The 19,913-nt window shown below is 35.3% G+C and overlaps 1 protein-coding gene across 1 annotated transcript in view; it reads right to left on the bottom strand.

Moving 5' to 3' along the window:
* grik3.S (glutamate receptor, ionotropic, kainate 3 homeolog S) overlaps window positions 1-19,913 on the bottom strand; it is a 228,697-nt gene that overhangs the window by 99,894 nt on the left and 108,890 nt on the right. The window contains exons 2-5 of the mRNA XM_041584018.1: window positions 7,307-7,483; window positions 5,681-5,938; window positions 4,263-4,444; window positions 1,356-1,409 (exon numbers count right to left, since the gene is read on the bottom strand). Of these exons, the coding sequence (XP_041439952.1) occupies window positions 1,356-1,409; window positions 4,263-4,444; window positions 5,681-5,938; window positions 7,307-7,483 (671 nt within the window). The remainder of the gene's footprint in view (window positions 1-1,355; window positions 1,410-4,262; window positions 4,445-5,680; window positions 5,939-7,306; window positions 7,484-19,913) is intronic.

Below are 19,913 nucleotides of genomic sequence, written 5' to 3'. Positions count from 1 at the left end.
TGAGTATAATGCAAAAAACAGGGTGATCCCAACTTTATTACATGGTGCTCTAGACACTTCATATATGATCTTTGCTTTATCTAACTGAATAAGGTGGGTATAATTGTTTTTATTGCTCTTTAGTTTCTGATCAGGTATACATGCATTGAGCTCTATTGTATAAGCACACGTCTCTGTGATCAGAGTCATCATTGGCCAATTAAGATGTCATGGTGTGGGTAGGTTTCAGAAAAAGGTTAACATGTTATCACTAATGGGGAAATAAAAATATAGTAAAAGCCAACATCAATCCTAAGATGCTGGAATTTTTATTCAACTTTTTGTTTATTTTATTTATTTTTCATTTTTCTACAGAAAATTCAGGATGGATGTCTTCCACCAATAACACTCAAAATACAAATCTTGTATTGCAAGTGAGGGAAGGGGGTGGATATATAGGGTCAAGCAAGCAAAGTAGTAACAGCTAAAATATTACAATGTAAGCCTTTTTACAGGAGAGGCATATCATTTGTTTATTATTATGTTTTCACAACTGTTTAATTGGATACAACACAACTGTCAAAGATAAAAAAAACTCAAACTGGACTTTCTCTGATATAATATGGATCTTTTTAGTATGTTAGATTACTAAGATTTCTTGACAAGATTTGTTGTTATTCTTAACATGGCCAACAGGCCACTAAAATCTTGGATATTGGATAATTGTCTACATCAATATGCTACATGTATTTATTAGGTCAGTAAAAGCTAACTGGATTGTCATTACTTAAAATATCCCATAAACATGACGGGGCACATTTACTTAGCCCAAGTGAAGGATTAGAATAAAAAATACTTTGAATTTCGAATGATTTTTCTGGCCACTTCAACCATTGAATGGGCTACTTCGACCTTCGACTACGACTTCGACTTCGAATCGAACTATTCTAACTAAAAATCGTTCAACTATTCAACCATTCGATAGTCAAAGTACTGTCTCTTTAAAAAATACTTCGACCACCTACTTCACCACCTAAAACCTACCGAGCACCAATGTTAGCCTATGGGGAAGGTCCCCATAAGCTTTCTAAGTATTTTTTTTATCAAAGGGAAATCGTTCGATCGATGAATTAAAATCCTTCGAATCGTTCGATTCGATTTTTCCTTAGATCGTTCGATTGAACGAATTGCGGTAAATCCTTCGACTTCGATATTCAAAGTCGAAGGATTTTACTTCAACGGTCGAATATCGAGGGTTAATTAACCCTCGATATTCGACCAATAGTAAATGTGCCCCGTACTGTACATTCCTCTTTCAAAACTCACAATGTTAACTCACAATGAAATCAGAGATTTTGATACAATCAGAGACTTACCAGGGTTGTAAATATATAGTGGTAGTATTCTGTCATCATACCCATTGCCATAGCCTAAGCAAAAGAAGAAAAGGTAAGAAGTGTATAGTTTCTACTGCATTGGTTAATAATTGTTGAAAGATATTGTGCATTAAATAGAAGTTAAATGTGTAATGGAGAAAAAGGGGTTTGCATAATAAATAGCAAAAAGATCATCATAAATATTACAGTAGTCTCAAAGCTGAATTAATCTATTGTTTTCTAATTAACTACACCTTGATATTTGTTACCTGTAAAACAATAAACTTTTTTTTCAAATTGTAAATAGGTCAATTTTTTCAAATTGTAAATAGGTGTCATCTTATTCAGCATTATTAAATACCTTCAGAGTAGGGCAAACACACTACTACTATTCAGTTATGTTTAAGGTAAAGTCTACATATACAGTACATTGAAGAGACTGCTACTTGTACATGATAAAAACAAATTCAAGGTTATTCAGCATTATTAAAGGGATTCTGTCATATCAGATTAATAGTGCTACTCCAGTAGAATTCTGCACTCTGTTTTTCAAAAAGTCAAAACATATTTTTTATATTTCATTTTGAAGTTTGATGTGGGGCTACATGTTCTTAGTTTTGCAGGTGCCCCCAGCCATGAGAATTGTATTCTGATAAATTAAGTCACTCTTTACTGCTGCACTGCAAGCTGGAGTGAGATCATCCCTACCCCAGTAGGGATGTAGCGAACTGTTCGCCCGCGAACTAGTTCGCGCGAACTTCGACCATTCGCGTCCGCCGAATGTTCGCGAACGTTCGCATTTTGAGTTCGCGTTCGATCGTTCGACCATTCGACCATTCGAATTCCTTCGACCGCTAAAAATCGAACGATTTCCATTCGTTCGAACGATTGTAAGCATTCGATCGAATGAAAAGCATTCGATCGAATGGCTTCGATCGTTCGATTCCAATGAAAATCCTTCGATCGAACGATTAAAATCCTTCGATCGTTCGAATCGAACGATTAAAATCCTTCGATCGTTCGAATCGAACGATTTTAGCGGGTGTTCGAAGTTCGCGAACTGTTCGCGAACGTTCGCATTTTTTGCCGGTGTTCGCGAACACCAAATCGGCAGTTCGCTACATCCCTATACCCCAGCAGCCCATCAGCAGCCTATCAACAGAACAATGGGAAGGCAAGGTAACAACTCCCTGATACCTGTACTATTTTCTGTAATGTTTTTTACTTTTAATAAAACTCCCTGATACCTGCATTGCTAAAAATGCTCTCATACCACTCCTAATGGTAGATATGAGAAAAACACTCAAAAGTTAAAGCACCCAAGTCCCACCACTCTGAAAGCACATGACCAGGCACAATGGCCTAGGATGGCTGCCTATACACCAATATTACAGCTACAAAAATAAATTTAGAAACAGCTACAGTGTAATTTAGAAATAAAAAGTATGTAATAAAAATCATGACAGAATCCCTTTAAATACCTTCAGAGTAGGGCAAATACAATGTTACATTACCATTATGTATATTATGTCTACCTAATATTACCCTCTATACATCTTACCAAAACAAAGTGGTTGTATTTAAGTAAACATTGTAATTTTCACTGTCATTTCATATTTTTATATTTTCATTGTCATTTCTCTTGCGTAATAAGACGTCCCTTGTTTTCTTGGGAATCCTGTGTATGCCTACATATGCTTCTATGCATGAACTCTGATGAAGTTTTTTAATATGACAACACGTGGGACAAAAGCTGGAAGTAAGGGGGTGGAAGGTAAGGTAACATGTAGTTGCAAACACAATTTAGTAAGTAGCAATGTCAGCAGAATTTGTTTTGCAGTACATACACACCATCTAACACAACAGGCCTCCTTGTCTCTTATAACTTGTTTTGTCATTAACTTGAGATTTAGTCAACAACACTTATAAAGCACATATTATAATACAAAATACTGGGTTTTGCCTAATTTAGCTTATACATGCTTTTATTGTGATAATTTTGCACATCGGTGAATATTCACTACTAAAATTTTTGTAAAAGGTTGGCTCTGTAATAAAAGAAGAATCGGTTCATTTTGTTTATAATGTTAGAAAACTGAATTTGTGTGAGACTAAGGGGGTTATTTACTAAAGTCGGAATTTTTCTGGTCGGAGTTTGAAAGGGAAAACACAATTTTTTTGTTGGAAAAAAAACCTCAAATTTTTCGAGATTTATTATACCCCGGGCACCAAATCCAAAAACATCATATGATTCAGATTTCTTCATGATTTTATGGACTCTTTTCAGATTAATATAATGATACAAAAGGCAAAATTGTGGATGGGAGTTTGGTCAAAGTTGTTTTAATAAAATAATTAGTACAATTTGGATTTTAGTAAATAGTCGTCTCAGATTTACAAGATGTTCTTTACAGTGATCTGGTAATATCATTGGTATTAATATTACTTGCAGGTAAACATTCTGTAATCCATATAAGCAGTTAAATACTGAAGGGAGTAGAACACTTAACGCAATAAACAATTACAGGATTAAACAATGCCGTTTGGGAACCCTCTGTGTTCAATATTGATTTAACTCATACTGGCGTGCACGAAGGATGGAGTATAACATTTGTTAATGAATGACATTCAGTATATTAAAATTAAAACTCTTACAAGGTCTTTGAAAAAAGATGCCAGATATGTTAATGGAAAAAATTGAAAAGTCCTTGTAAAATATTAATTCAAGTATCTGTGAATTATTTATGAAAAGATGAGATCAGAACAAATTATTTGTTGCTTGCTACTTGTGTTCTTGAGTGTTAATTGTAGTTAGTTTGAGTGTAAGTTTTAGTTTGGTATTGACCTGCTCTAAGGTGGTATGAACAATTATAACCTATGCCAAAACAAGGACTAAGGACCACTCACCTGCCTGAGTATTTGAGCGGCCATAGTATGACTGCAGTCAAAAATGATTCTAAATTCCCTGCCTCGCTTCATCTCTTTAAGAAGAGGGCGAGCATCCTCGGACTCTGGAGGAAGTTGACGAATTTTCAGGCGGATGTTGTACCTGGCAGGTGCCATGATGAGCTCTTGTAGACGAATAAGGCCTAGGGGAAAAATACATTGTTTAAAGGAGAACTAAATCTCAACTAAAGAAGTGGGCTATAAATTATGTTTTGGGCTTCTGTACCAGCAAAAGTGAACCACAGCCCTTTAGCAGGGAATATATGTGCATCCAAATATGCCCCAGTAGCTCCCCATCTTCTTTTCTTCTGATTCACTGCACATGCTGCGGACAGTTACTGAGCTTAGGGACCCACCCACATAGAATAGAAATGTCACAATATAAGGCTTATTAGTAATTAATACAGATAATTACTACATGACATCACAGAAACCAGTGCAACTATCAGAATTTAATAATCAGCCTTGTAGCATCAACTTATATTACAGGCCAACCTCATTTTCTGCTTGATAATTTTTTTAAAGACCCCTAAGCTTAGCTTCTCAGCAGCTGCTCAGAGCCCACTGAGTATTTGAGTGTCACAGACACTTTCCCCTGTGACAAGTTTGAAGTCCTGGATCATTGTAGCTATCGAGAAGCCAAAGCTTTAGGCTGGTGCAATGCCTTCAGTATATAAAATAAAGCTTATTTAGCCATATTCCGTTATAGGATTACTGACATAGCTCTTGTGGGGGTGAATGCCTTGGGATGCCTACTTTGGGAGTCAGAGGGTACAAAATAGAATGTAGGGGTCATTTACCCCTAAAAGGTGCACTTTGCATATTGTGCTCTGTTCTATGAAAGATGTATGCTCTCTTTAACTCAAAGCAGTGGTTTAGGGAAAACCCATTACTGAAATTAGTTAGTCCCCAAAAGAAATACTGATACCAAATGAATCTTTTGTTTCACTGGCACATTTTTTGCCATTAGTTCATGTTGATTTGCACGTCAGTTTGGTGCAAATTAATATGTATTGTTAGATCTGAATGTTAGATGGGTTAGCTTGTAAGCTCAGCTGGAGCTGGACTAATGTCAATGATGCACAATTTCTGTAAAGCAATATAAAGGAATAAAAGGATAATAATAGGAATAATTTAAATTATAAAATCACTCTTGTTATCTACTGTATGTAAATAGTGGGTAATAACAACAAATGAAAGGGCTTCATGTACAGTTATATACAGAACACTGTATTATTATTATTATTACTCTAGTTCTGAAACAAAATATCCATTGGCTCTTTCTGGTTCCGAGTGTAATTTGTGTGCCTGACAGTGGTATAATATCTATATACATTTCCCCAGGAAACAAGTAGCTTTGTAGTATTATCATACAGTACCTGTGCTGTCATCGTACACAACTGTAGCTGACCTCCATTTGAGGAACTGAACCAAGTCCAGTATAGCGTGGCTGAGAGAAGCATAGTCTGGGTACAGGTTAACATAGAATGAATCTCTGTTATCTAGTGGGTGGTGCTTCCATCGGACCTGGATGTGTGGTACTTCCAGTGCGTTGCAGATAGACTGAACTGCGTTTGATGAGGAACTATGAGATGGGCCAAAAATGGCAACTACTCCAAGAGCGAGCTGGTCACAGGCTGAAAAATAGATGTACCACAATGCAATTTTATCTAACCATTCAGAGGATTAGGATTATTTCCAAACAAGAACCAACCATGCTCACGAAATTACACAGAGATGTCTGTGACTCTCTCGTACTTAATGTACGTAATGTAATGTAATTGTGGCCACAGTTAATTTTGATCAAATTCATTTTTAAAATGATGTTTTAATAAGACCAACTATGCTAACTTCATTGATTAGCCTAGGAATGGTGTACATTTCAATTACTTTCAAGAGTCTGTGGTTGTGGTCTAAAATGAGCTTAACAATAGTTTTGTTCCCTAAATAATGGGAAGCTACAGCAAGGCAGCATATTTCTGCATGTATTTTGAACATAGTGCTTTCAATATGTGACATCAGTAAGCTGTACCAAATCAATATATGTAACTGAAATTTACTACAATGTATATGACTGTCGTAAACTTTAAGGAGCAGATTTATTAAGAATCAAATTGAAAATTCGAATTTTCAAATTTTTTGTTATGAAAGAAAACACTTTCCAATCTTTTAACTCATGAAATGCTATTTAATATTTTATACAAAACTTTTTCAAATAACTACACTTGATTTGTATTTAATAATTTAATTGATTGTGGATGAATTTATAATCCAATTGATACGTCACACGCACTGGCACTTTAATTAATGAATTGATAATCTTGATTATTAATTGGAATATAAGTATTATTTGGATGAATTCATGAATTAATTGAAATTACTAAAAATGGATTAATTTGTGTGTTAGCAATTAATTGTGTATTTAATTTTTGCACTTCTATTAAGCACTAAACACTTTATACATTCCACTTAATTTATTTTATTTATAGCAATTGGGACAAATAAAGTAAACAGATAGTGTGGGGTTACTACTTTCTTCTTTGTGGTTTTATTTTTTTTATGGTCAAAACTATCAAATTTGAATTGTGAATTATCCAAACTCGATTCAAGTTTTAATTCAAATTCGAAATTTGAGATTCATCATACTCTGGCCCACTCAAATTTGACTATTCACCACCTTAAACCTGCCAAGTTCATGTATAATTCAATTGGAGAGGTCCAGGGACCAGTTTGGACATGTTAGTAGCCTTCTTATACTGACATTCATGTTTTTTTCTGAGAAAAAACTCGAATTGAGTTTAGTTGGATTAGATTCAAGTTTTCGGTTCCGGAATATTCGTCCCAAGTTTTAGATATTTAATTTGTTTTTATAAATAAACCCCAGTCGCATTTTGAGTATATTCAAATTGATTTGTACTTAAAACTCACATGAATTCAAAATTCAAACTTTAATAATTGTGCCTCCTAGTGTGTGTGTGTTTTTCGAAAATAGATATTGCACTAACCTTTCCGATTTGCTTCGAAACTGTCGTACAAATTAATTCTCTGAATATCATAGGTTAATGTTGTATTTGGCAACAATGTTCGGTTTCTGTTGATAACGCTTGCTGAAAACTTGAAGGCTTGCTCTTCTGCACTTGCAAGCTGCTCAGTGGGTCCTTCCAGATTCTCAAAGATGCCCCCTGCAGGAACAAATGTGCCATTAACAAATATAAATCTATGATCCTATTTTATGTTAATCCAATTTGGCAAAAAGATTCTTATCTGCAAAATAAATGTATGGATTTACTGCGAACTCAAGGTACGAAAACATAAACATTACTGGAAGGAAATTAATATAGTACATGGAAAAAACACATTATTATACTATAAATATTAAATACTTAGTGGATTTAAAGTATTAGGGATTAAGAAAAGATTAAAGTAAATTAGGATAGAAATAAGAAAACCAAATAAAACAAATTCTTATATATCCTTATATATTTATAAACAGCATGGGGTCAGTGCACCCAGAACACAAAATGGATGCCTCGGTGCTGGAAAAAAGAAAACAATCATATACAGATATCAAAAAAAGGTCCGCACACACAGGACTTGGATAAAAAAGAAAAAGTGTAGTTTATTCAACGTTTCGGCCCAGTCCTGAGGACGGCTCAAGTGACTGGGCCGAAACGTTGAATAAACTACACTTTTTCTTTTTTATCCAAGTCCTGTGTGTGCGGACCTTTTTTTGATATCCTTATATATTTATATATACACTATCTTACTACTGGCTGTCTTCTTGCAACTAAATCTACTTAAACAAGTTATATTAACATAATGATATGTAACAAAGAAACCAGAATCATAAAATTCATTGATACAATTATTACATTTTAGAAATTATTATGAGGTATGGGTTCTCTTAAACTCGAAACCTGTTATCCAGAAAACTCCAAATTACCGGAAGGCCATTTCCCATAGACTCCATTATAATCATAAACTGAAATTTTTAAAAGTATGTCCTTCATCTCTATAATAATAAATTAGTACCTTGTACTTGATTCCAACTAAGATACAATTCATCCTTATTGGAGGCAATACAGCATTCTGGATAACAGTCCCATACCTGCATAGGATTTGCAATAAAAAAATGTTTAATGTAATGCTTTAATGTTTATCCTTCTCATTAAGACATATTGCTGCTTTATACAAATGTTTCGGTGCAGTTCGAAGAATATTCAGTTTTGTATAGCCTCTGCCATTTTGAAGCCTACTAAACAAAGCTATGCTGGGAATTATAATTTGAGTAGCAACATCTGAAAAACACCTACAGGGTTGACTGACTTGTCAAATAAACATTGATTAGCATGTCCTTACTATGTTTTTAAGGTTATTATGCATTGGTTTTTCCTATGGGTATAACCCAGCTCCAAAAAGTCTTAAACTGCAGGTGATAAGAATCCATCAAGCCCACAGTTTGAAGGAAAAGAAATTCAAAGAAATTCAATTCAAAGAAAAATAAACCTTTGTACTTAAAAAAAGGCAAGTATTTTGTAACACAAGCAATGTAATGTTTTTATCATTATAAACAGAATAATGAACCCAATTTTTTAGTCCTTGTGAAGAAATACAAATATGATATTTGTTATTTTAATCTCTAAAAGTTTATTTATTTTATATTTATTTATTTTATTACATTATGTATTGGTTTAAATATTTGAATATTCATTTTTTCTTGGGTGATGTACAGCTCTTCTTATTGCTAAATAAGGCCTAAATACTATCATAATCAACTCTTGATTTAGTCATTTTGCACTAGTCAGGTGTCAGAGAAGAGTCACAGGAGTAACATCTTAGTATACATTTTACAATGTGGGTATAGTAGCAACATATTGTTACATTTTCCATACTTCTGGTGCCATATTTAAAATGTTGATTTCTATACTAGGCTAAAAGAAAAGTAAATGGTATTTGATAAGACAATCTTATCAATAAACTGAGTTCATCTGCAAATATCTGTGTAAATTATTAAAGAAAAAGTCTACTGCAAATCCATAGCAAGGCCATGGTTATATGGAACTCTCTTATTTAGTTGTCTTAAACCTTACAATTAAATAATTAGTTTTCAAAAATATATAGTCATTTTGATTTTTGAAACATATCATGCTGTGACCAGTAGCAGCAACATGTCTTAAATCTGAGTTGATATCTGTTCCTACATGAAAAAGTTCTTAAGCCATAGATACTGTTAATAAGCAAATAAATGGTCCATAACACTTCCCACTGTATACTGAATCCGGAAGATTTAGTCCATCTGGAATCTTTGTCAATTAGACATGAGAAAATGAACACAACAATTAAAGAAATATGTCCCCAATGAGAAAAATAAATAGAGGAGATCAAAATAAAGCACAGTCTTTTAATGAAGCAAGCTATGGCCATATGGTAGATCCTCTGTTCACTGTGCTCTTCTGAGGCATTGTTAATATTAACAATTAATATACTATTATTTCCTTTTAAGATCAGGTCTCGAATATTTCCTAATAGATTTTGAAATCAAAGTCAAAGAACAACATTGACCATTGAAGCTAATACTCTTTGTAGTAGAGCTTTAATGCATAGTTAACCTTTAAGTATGTCATAGAATAACCTCTTCTTAGTAACGATTTAGTTGGTTCTAATTTTAAATTACCTTTCTTACATTTCTATTCAGGGATCTCCTGTTTCTATTTGAGTTATTCACAAGTAAATTGGATATGCAACCAGCTAGATGCTGAAATTTCCAATTAAAAAGTTATAAAACAAAAAACTAAATTCAGCTAGAGTCAGTAAGTGAAGGTCAGAAGCACAAGTGGATTCAGGCACTATGGAGTAATGCACCATGTGCTTATTATCACTACATACTGCACCTTGAGCAGGCTGAACTAACACAGATGGTAACAGCAGTTTTGGGTGCTTCAATGACTTCAGCACTTACATCTCTGTGTGCAGTAATACTGTTCACCTTGCACCAGGTAGAAAATCTAGTTTTCTACAGAAAATCTAGCATTATAGGCAATACTCAAAGGAGCATGCACTTGACATTTGCCTTCAGCGAGTAGTAAGTATATGGTTGGCTGCACCTTGCATTAGTACATCTTCCTTTTGCAAGACAAAAGTCTAGCAAGGGGGTGGCATGCAAAAGAACCCTCATGTCTAAATCATATGCCCACCAGCATGGCATTCAACTGCAACTCTTTGCCTCTGACAGGAGCAGTAGTTATTGAGTGCACATTATGATCATATGGGATCATCCGAGATACAGATAACCAAATATAAAAAAAATATCCCTAATGCTATAAGCAGCACAATTTAATGGTCTATTATAGAAGCTGACTGCTAATGGCTCCCCCACAACTGTTTTCCATAACAGGTCAATGATATCACCCTAAGAATAATTTTTATTAATTAGAACATACAAAATTCATTGGTTTTCACCTTATTTTCACATATAAATTCATTCTGAGCACACAAAAATAAAAACAGCAACAGCCCCTAAACACATAGCTAGTTGATTAGTGAATCTGACCCATATCGCTTTGCCAAAAATTTGCTAAGAACAGCAATTCACATTTTGTCATGCAACAATTTCTCACACCGTGCTACATTTTTAAACCATACAAAACTTTTTTCAAAACTATCAATTAGAGTCTATGGCCATTTTTTTCTGTGAAACGCAGCAACATATTTCCCTCATGCCTGAACCAATAATGGCTCACTCAAGAACTTAAAATTAAATTCTAAAACCTTGACTATATTTATTAGTAAATGTCTTCTGTTGCCATATCATATAAATGTAAAAGAATGCAATGGAAAGGAGATATTGTATCAATACACTCCCAATCCCAAGCTTAAATTCTACTTTATAGTGTAAATGATAATTGCTATATTGAGTCAAATTGCGCATCACATTACACAAAAAAAAAACGAAAACTTTGCTATGATCTGTTTGTCAAATTGATGGACTAATGACTTGATGTTGTGGCTTAATGAAGAATAATTAAAAAATAATTTGGTCATGAGAAAGAGAGATTGAGCAATATGACATCTTTATATGAAGAGGGAAGACAGGAGTAAAACAGAGAGCAGGAACCTTTTTTCTTTTAAGGAAAATAATAAGATATTTTGTACTTCGCAAAACAGACTAGAATACAGGGATCTGCCATCAGTTGCTTTATAGTGCTAGGTCAACAGCTTAGAAGCCATAAAACCATCCTGTTAACATGATACACAGCTTGGTCCCTGTTGTTTACAAAGGTTAACAACACAGTTAATGTCAATCCAAGATAAAATCAATAGAAAATAAAACCTGTATGACATGTACAGCCAAGATAAATAGTATCTTCCAATGCCTGGCTCTGACACAATGCATATTAAAGACTTAAAAGAAATATTGTTGCAAGCACTTGCAGCCATTGAGGACAGGGGTGTAGTAACAGATCAAAGATAATCATTGGTGATCCAGTGATAAGAACTTAGCAGAAGATAGTGACTTAGACCTTATAAACTCTATTGGACATAATCAGGCAACTATACTGTACTAGAAGGATATGTGTAAAAAAACAAGAATAATGAACCTATCAAAGCAGCCATACTAATTATTATGCTTTCAGTACCAACTAGCAACCTTAAAGCATGTGAATTATGGATAGAGGTAGTTAAATGAAGGCACTTGTAAATGGGGGATGAGTGCTTTGGTATTAAGGAAAGCAAGCATTCATCTAAAATATGGCCATGCACAAAGTAACATGATTAGTCATATAATAATTTCCAAATTAACTGTTATCATCTGGTGTACCTGTAACATTAAATAAAATTCAATTCATTTTGACCTCTCAAATAAAACCAAATGGCTCACATTAGTGCACCTCAGAAGACTGTGAGGGCTGAACAATGTGATTAATGTCATTTGGATATTAATATGTTTATTGACTCAGCATGGCAATTATAGATTATGCCTTGGAGAATAGTAATATAAGTGGCAATCAGCATGGATTTATGAAGGACAGATCATGTACAGGAATGAGTGAATCTTTGCAGATTTGCATCCTCCCAGTGGCAAAGTTTTTCACGTATCCCTAATAGGTGATGAAGTAGATATATACTTAGGTTTTGCCAAGGCTTTTGACAGAGTGACACATAAACTCTGTGGTCAGTGGTATATTTCCTAATAAGACTACAGTTCAAAGTGGTATGTCATAGGGTTCCGTACTGGGCCCAACATTATTTAAAATGTTCATTATGAAAACATAAAACCATGCAGAAGAATGTGAATCCAGAAAGTATGTTTCATCCTTGCAAGGGGATCTTGTGGCAGATGGGATTCAATGTCAGTAAATGTAAGGTTATACACATGGGGGTTTAAATATATGCAGGCTATTTATACCCTTAATAGGACAAAGACAGATGAATCCTTGATGGAGAAGGACCTAGGAGTGCATTTGGATAATAAGCTTTTGGATAATAAGTTGTAGCAAGCACTGGCAGTGAACAGGAGCAAAGGCAAACAAAATATTGTCCTATATTAAAATGAGTAAGAGGAGCGGGTCATTCTTTGCATTCTGGCATTTATCTATATACAGTGAAGATTTGTTCTTCGTACTCCAGTATTTAAGGGCTTTATTGAGATGAAGAAATTCCAGAGAAGAATTGAATTGATTAACGCTATGAAAGATGTTGGTTAAGAAGAGTGAGAGGAATCACCGTTTTGAGAGTTTTTTCATTTGAAATTTGCTCCAGACATATTGTAATGTAATAACATCTAACTGAAGCAGGTTCCAGAAAAATAGCCAATTTCTAAACTCTAAGATCTCTTATTCCTACATCTAAAGTATAAACCTACTACTTTCTGGACCTGAAATAATTGCTCCTATTTAAAATTCGCAAATTTACATCGACATTTGCGAAACTGAGAAAAATTCACGAAACGCATTGAAATCAATGGGCATCATAATAATTAATTTTATACACGCAACTATTTGGTCCAAATGCACTCATTTTTTTTTTTTTTGACGTGGCAGGTTTTCACCCGCAAATTGTCATCTCAGTTTCACGAAACACTTCACTTGCGGCAAAATGTTGAAATTCACTGCAAATTTGTGTCTGCCGAATTTATTCACCCATCACTACTCCTATAGTTTACTTTTCTGTACAAAACATGAAACAATGGCTATACAAATAAGAATATATAAATCCCAAGTGACTCCAATGTCCAAAAGATAACATCAGTTCCAATATTTGCTTCTACAGGATAAAAGTGCAATTGGTCAATAGTCATTTAATAAACTAAAGCGAACTTCAAAGAGTCAATCTCTTACTTAGTAAGACAGATTGCCACCTTCTATAAAATCTGAAAATAGTACAAATATAAATATTATGTTGCACTGCAAGTTAATATGATATAGGGATATATATTCTATGCATAGCACCAGTTAACTGGCACTTTATAAGCCAGGGAAATCTATATCATTATGAGATATGGTGACCCAAATAACAAATATTTTTTTTAAGTCATTGAAAAATGGCAGTAACATGCTATATATCCACACAGCATCACAAAGTATTAATAGGACATTTACTTAGCATTGTAACACGGCATCATATTGTATATTGCAAAACCAGAAAAGGAAAATATAAAAAAGACCATTAACAACCAGCAGAAAAATAATTGGACCTGAAATAAATGTGGTCACTTTCTCATGATGGTGAATTGATTTTTTTCTGCAATCTCCAGTGTACGTGATTTGTGCTTATTCATGAATTTATTTTGAAGCTGTGCCAATCCCAGGGAGATGAGATCAGCCTGACAGGCCCTTCTTTCTAGAAACTGCTTAGCGGCATACACCAAGCACGAATCGTTATCATCAGGGAGCTGGGTGAACACAAATTAACACAAGAAAAATGGCACAGATCCAGATGTGTATCGATCTGCTGGATTATTTTCAGCAGAAATCTCTGCCACGTATTTTATATACAGTTCCCAAGAGGATGCCTTTTTTCTCTGAGCTGCAAGTGCAGAAGGTTTGACACAGTCCTACTAACTGCAATTTTTTTTTCTTAAAAAGACAGAATGAAAGAAAGAAGCCTGTGTCTTTCCCACAGTCTATTTTGAAGTACAAAGGAATTGCCATTGTATCCAGGATGTTTGGGTTGTGCATTTCCTCAGTGAGCAACATTTTTGGCATTTCTTCTTTTCTTGTTGGATTTGGTGACCACTGACCATCAATCGATCTGGGAAAGAACCCACATTTGAACTATATAAAGAAATACCACATTCAATTCCCATTCTCCTTGAGTTTTCCTGCTGAGATGATCTGCCAGACAATTCTCTGTACCTTTACATGGACTGCCTTGAAGAGAGCTAAATTATTTTCTGGTCACTGCGTCAATCATGAAGAGTAGATGACTGGTCTCTCTCTCCCTGACAAATGATTTAAGAAACAGTTGTGGAATTGTCTGACCAGACCCACACTATGGCTAAGTGAGGAGTTCTGAGCTCTCTGAAATTTGAATATTGTTTTTTCTCCAGCAATTCCATGCAGAATTTCTCTTTCCTGATTACTACTACTGAAACTTTAGGTATATTATTAATTTGGATTTGCCACCTGGTTTGGGCATGGGAAAGATTATTGTAAACAGCTCCAGGACTCATAAGTAAAAAATTTTTAATGCTTTTTTTCCGAAGCCTCTTGCCTTTTTGTATGTGACCTTATGGAAGAACTGAAGTGGAGCTTTGTGAAATGTTATGTAGGTTTCTTTAATAATACTTATTTACCCAGGCATCAGAAGTTGTTTTTTCTGATGCTCCAAAAAAGGAGGCTGGTTTACCTCTACCTGCATCCTGACATCAGAATTTTGAGAAATTCTGACAGTCAGCAAAAGAAGCCCTGAATCATCAAGAGCAGCCTGTGAAGCAGATTTGGGAACAACCTTTTTCCTTAGTTATTTAATAAGCCCAAGCATTTTCCCTAAGAGAAAGATAAGGAAATCACTCTTTTGTTTCAAAAGATTTCCTTGATGAGAAGGAAAAAGAAACTTCACCAAATTCTTCCTCAGATTCGGAGGTATCTAAGGGCTGACTTGAAAAGACTGAGAAGATGAAAATTGCTGAAACACTTTCTCTGACACTGCCGAGCCAAAGACTGTAGGAGAAGCTAGAGCACCGGTCTGCTTCCCTGAAAGACCCACCCTAAGGTGATCTGATGTGGTATTCATGCTCCAAGAAGCCTGGCTTTTCTCCAACATGGAGTATAAAAAAAGATCTAAAAAAATCTCTGTAGAGCCTGCCAAGATGGAGAGTTTAGAAAATTCTAGGAAAATGCAATTGACCACACACAACAAAAACCCTTGCTAGAAACTTCTCCCAAAACCACAAGTGCAGCAAAAAGAAATGATGGAGACAAAAAAAATCACTGACCTCCTGGTTATTTAGTGCCAATCCTGCAAAAATGTATTCATAAAGTTAATAAAACATTGAATTAATATGTATTATTATTTATACAGCATCATACTATCCTAACACATTTTTAAGTAGAAGGGACAACAAACACAGTTAATTACCGTCAATTACAGTCAATTTCATTTGGTTTATATAATGTTTAAATTATTTCTAGCAGACTTAAGGTATGGAGTCCCAAGCATTCTGTATAATAGATTAGATAGTCGAATATTTCACCAGAATAGATTTCAAACTAAGGTCTACTAATTCTAATGCTGTTTGTATGTGAGTTCTTAGTGGGGTCTCACAGGGTCCTATTCCATTAGGGCCAATTTTATTTAACTTGTTCATTAATTACTTGGGGAAGTCATTTTAAGCAACTAATTAATATTTGCCAGTAGCGTTCCTAGAGGGGGGCAGGCCCTGGTGCGTGATGTGCAGCCGGGCCCCGCCCCCCTCTGTACGGCTGATTTTACTGGGGATTTCAGTGGCTTGCGGCACTGCCGGGGGGCCCTGAGGGGGTGCGGGCCCTGGCCCGCTCGCACCCCCTGCTCCCCCGGTAGTTCCGCCACAGATATTTGCACATAATTACAAGTTATGAAGGCTTATTCTGTCCATGCAGGATGTGCCATAAAGTCTGTTTTTAGTAATGCTGTTGAGTTTGAGTTTTTTTTATGGGCCCAACATGAATCTGTATTGAGGCCACTTTTATTTAACTTGCTCATTAATGACTTGGGGAGGTCACTTAAGCAATAAATTGGTATTTGCAAATGATTCATAAATGATAGCCAAGTATGTCCATCAAGGATACGTCATACAAGAAAACCCAGGAAGAGATTCAGTTTTGGTTTACAATTTAGAATTGTGCAAGCATTTTATATTCTTAATGGGACTAAGGTAAATTATTAGGTATTGTAGCTATTAAATTAGGTATTAAATTTAAATTAAGAAATATTTTTTAGCTTTGTAATATCATATACCTTGCCCTCAATTGTTAGAGAAGCTACTGTTCTTCATAGGCAATCTATATCTATACAAGCATTAATACTGTTTAACAAACCCATGCTGCCTTTAAAGGAGATGGAAAGTGTTGTTACACTTGGGGGTGCCAAAAGTTAGGCACCACCAAGTGATTGTATTTACTTACTGGCCGGTGCTCCTATCTGCAGAAACCTGCCCGGCCTGGGGTTCTTTCATAGAGCACCATGGAGCAATCATCTTTCTGCTACTTCTGTTTTCTCGCTGCAGCGCAGTAGTGCAAAAGCCAAATTTAAGGAAAAAGCCAGCTATTTCATTCTACTGTGCATGTGGCTGCCCTAGGAAATTTTAAAAGAGAAATAGTGGAAAAGAAGATCGCTTCGAGGTGCTCGCTGGCAGAACCCCAGGCCAGTGCAGGTTTCTGCTGATAGGAGCACCGGCCCGGGGTGTCAGGTAAGTAAATACAAACACTTGGGGTGCCTAACTTTTGGCACCCCCAAGTGTAAATGACATTCCTTTTCCTTTAATAAAAAATATTTATACTGGAATTGGTTTGTCGTGTGATTCCATTAAGTCTCCAAAAATGGAATGCTGTGTGCCTACGTATCTGGGAGCAAGTGGGTAAATCAGCTCCTTCTGCGCTGTCTTTGTATAACTGAAAAGGCAGACTCTGCCCTTTTTGTCACTAATGGAGGTGAGAGATGTATCTTGATGATGCAATTAGCATCATCAGGCTGTGAGAGTGAATTTGCATGATTACATGACTCAGAGAGGGTGGGAAATCAAGAACTGCAGAGTACAAAATAGTGAATATGAACATATAATTGCAAGTAACACTTTGTAATCAATACTTTTTTTTTAACAAAAAATAAAGCTACTAAGTATAATACTTTACTAAATATGGAGACAAAGTCTAGACGTCTTCTAATCTTCTAAACCTTTTGTCCAAACAGGCAAAAAATAAGTATCAACGTTCTTAAATTCAACAAAATCCTAGGAATGCACTGCAGATAAAGAATGGAATAAATACCGCCTGAAAATAATGTTAATCATGGAAAGAAAATTCTTGCTGTAACTCACAGACCAGTATTTTGGGTTCTGCATTCAACTCATTTAAAGTGTCACATCATATGACATATGAGAAAATCTATATCATGAAATATTAACAGTGGGACGCAGCCTACATTACACTCTATTATGCCAGCCTCAATAGCGTTTAAACATCAATCAATATGCAGGTTAAACTCTCTCTCTCTGCTCACATTTTAACTGAGAGGCAGGCTAATTGATCTCCAGAGAAAGTCAATCTTCTATGAAAAGAAAATACTCTAATTATAACGAACTTCACAGCTATTTGCGCAGCAGACACTGCAGACTGGGTAATGGGGAATTCTACACCTTTGTTTGCTGTATTGGAAGCTCACAACCTGTTGCTCTGGTTTATACCATGAAGTTAATTTGTGAAGTATAGTTTTGTATGATGATCCATAATCAGTTGGCAGTCCTGTTGTATACAGGATAGTGAGTAGTGATGGGCGAATGTATTCACGGTGAATTGCCGCGATTCGCCCCCGGCGAATAAATTTGCGAAAATTCGCCAGTGTCAAAAAAAAGGACGCCGGCGTCAAAAACGGACATCAGAGTCAAAAACAAGACGCTGCCAATGTTTCACAAATTTTTCGCCATTTCGCGAATTATGCAGGAAATCTGCACATCTTTCGGGGAAGCGAAACACATCAAATTCGCCCATCACTAATAGTGAGGAATATTAGTGCAACTAATTTAGGGTTTTACATGTAGTGTTTATCACTCTTAAATAGTGATGGACGAGTTTGCTGCGAATTTCCGCGTGTCATCACCAGCGAATAAATTTGCAAAACTGAGGTGAAAATTCACCAACAGAAAATCCACAGAGACAAAAAAACGGTTGCATGTCAGAATAGTCACGCACATAAAATTGTCGTGAGTCAAAATTGTTGTGCGCCAAAATTACAGTATTCGGACACCCATTAACTTTCATGCATTTGGACAAAATAGTCACGCGTATTAAAATAGTCACGCGTCAAAATTGACGTGCATCAAAATTATTTTGACGCCAATTGACTTCAATTCGTATCGCGAAACGGCACAGATTCGCCCATCACTACTCTAAAACATATGGTACCCTACATGTTCTAAAAATCAATACTTGGTAATGGTGGTCAAAATTCCTCCCTTTTCAACATGGGTCTCTTACCATCAATGGAAAGCTGAGTAATCTACTAAATGGAATAATGTTATGGCAACTTCTGGCTTGCAGCCAGCATGGTAAGCATGCCTTAGCCATTCAATGTAAATCTGAGAATTTTGGGATCCTGGAGTCTAACGTACACCCACAACCCATGATCCTAGAGATTTTCTATTAGCTTAAAAATTCCTATTTGATGATATACAACCAATGGCTGCACCAGAGCACACAACACAGTAGCCTGTAGTATTTGTGTTTGAAGACAAGTACTTCACACCTCAACTAAATTTATTGTATGTAATTACAAGCTTTCAGCAAGACAATAGGGTCCCCTGAAATCATTTCTCAAAGGTATATATGGCAATCCGGGACCCCAGCATCAGTATTGGTTCAAATAAAGTAGTAAAAAAATAACATTGTTGAAAGTTTATGTTTAACAACTAGGATATGAAATGGAAAGGATTTAAAAGGTCACTTATGCAGTATTAAGTAAAGTTAATAAAGGAAGGATTAATATGCACACTGAGCAAAGTCTGTGATCTACTAGTGAACTTTTCGATCCCAGTTAATATCTCTACCCAAAATAAATGGCATTCTTAATATAATCCCCCTGAAACATGTGATATCTGTAACAAACATGAAGAATACTAACCCGTAACACTTGCTGATGCTGAAAAATTATCAACATCTAGGGTTTTTTTTTTTACTAAAATCTAAAAACCACTTAGACAATACTCCAGTGCAAATGTTTACTACATTTATCAATAAATTCACTTGAAAAAATCTGGTGCAGGAAAATACTCGATAAAATTGTAAAAAAAAATCCAAATTGAACGATTTTTTAGATTTGACAACTGAAAACTCAGATTTGTTGATTATTGCAGAAAACCATGACTCTTGTACGAAACCAAGCGCAGATCTTGATATCTTACAATAGTAAACGGGACAT

The sequence above is a fragment of the Xenopus laevis genome, chromosome 2S (genome assembly GCF_017654675.1).
Source record: "Xenopus laevis strain J_2021 chromosome 2S, Xenopus_laevis_v10.1, whole genome shotgun sequence".
Lineage (NCBI taxonomy): Eukaryota > Metazoa > Chordata > Amphibia > Anura > Pipidae > Xenopus > Xenopus laevis.
This window is presented reverse-complemented; position numbering and strand designations above follow the sequence as displayed.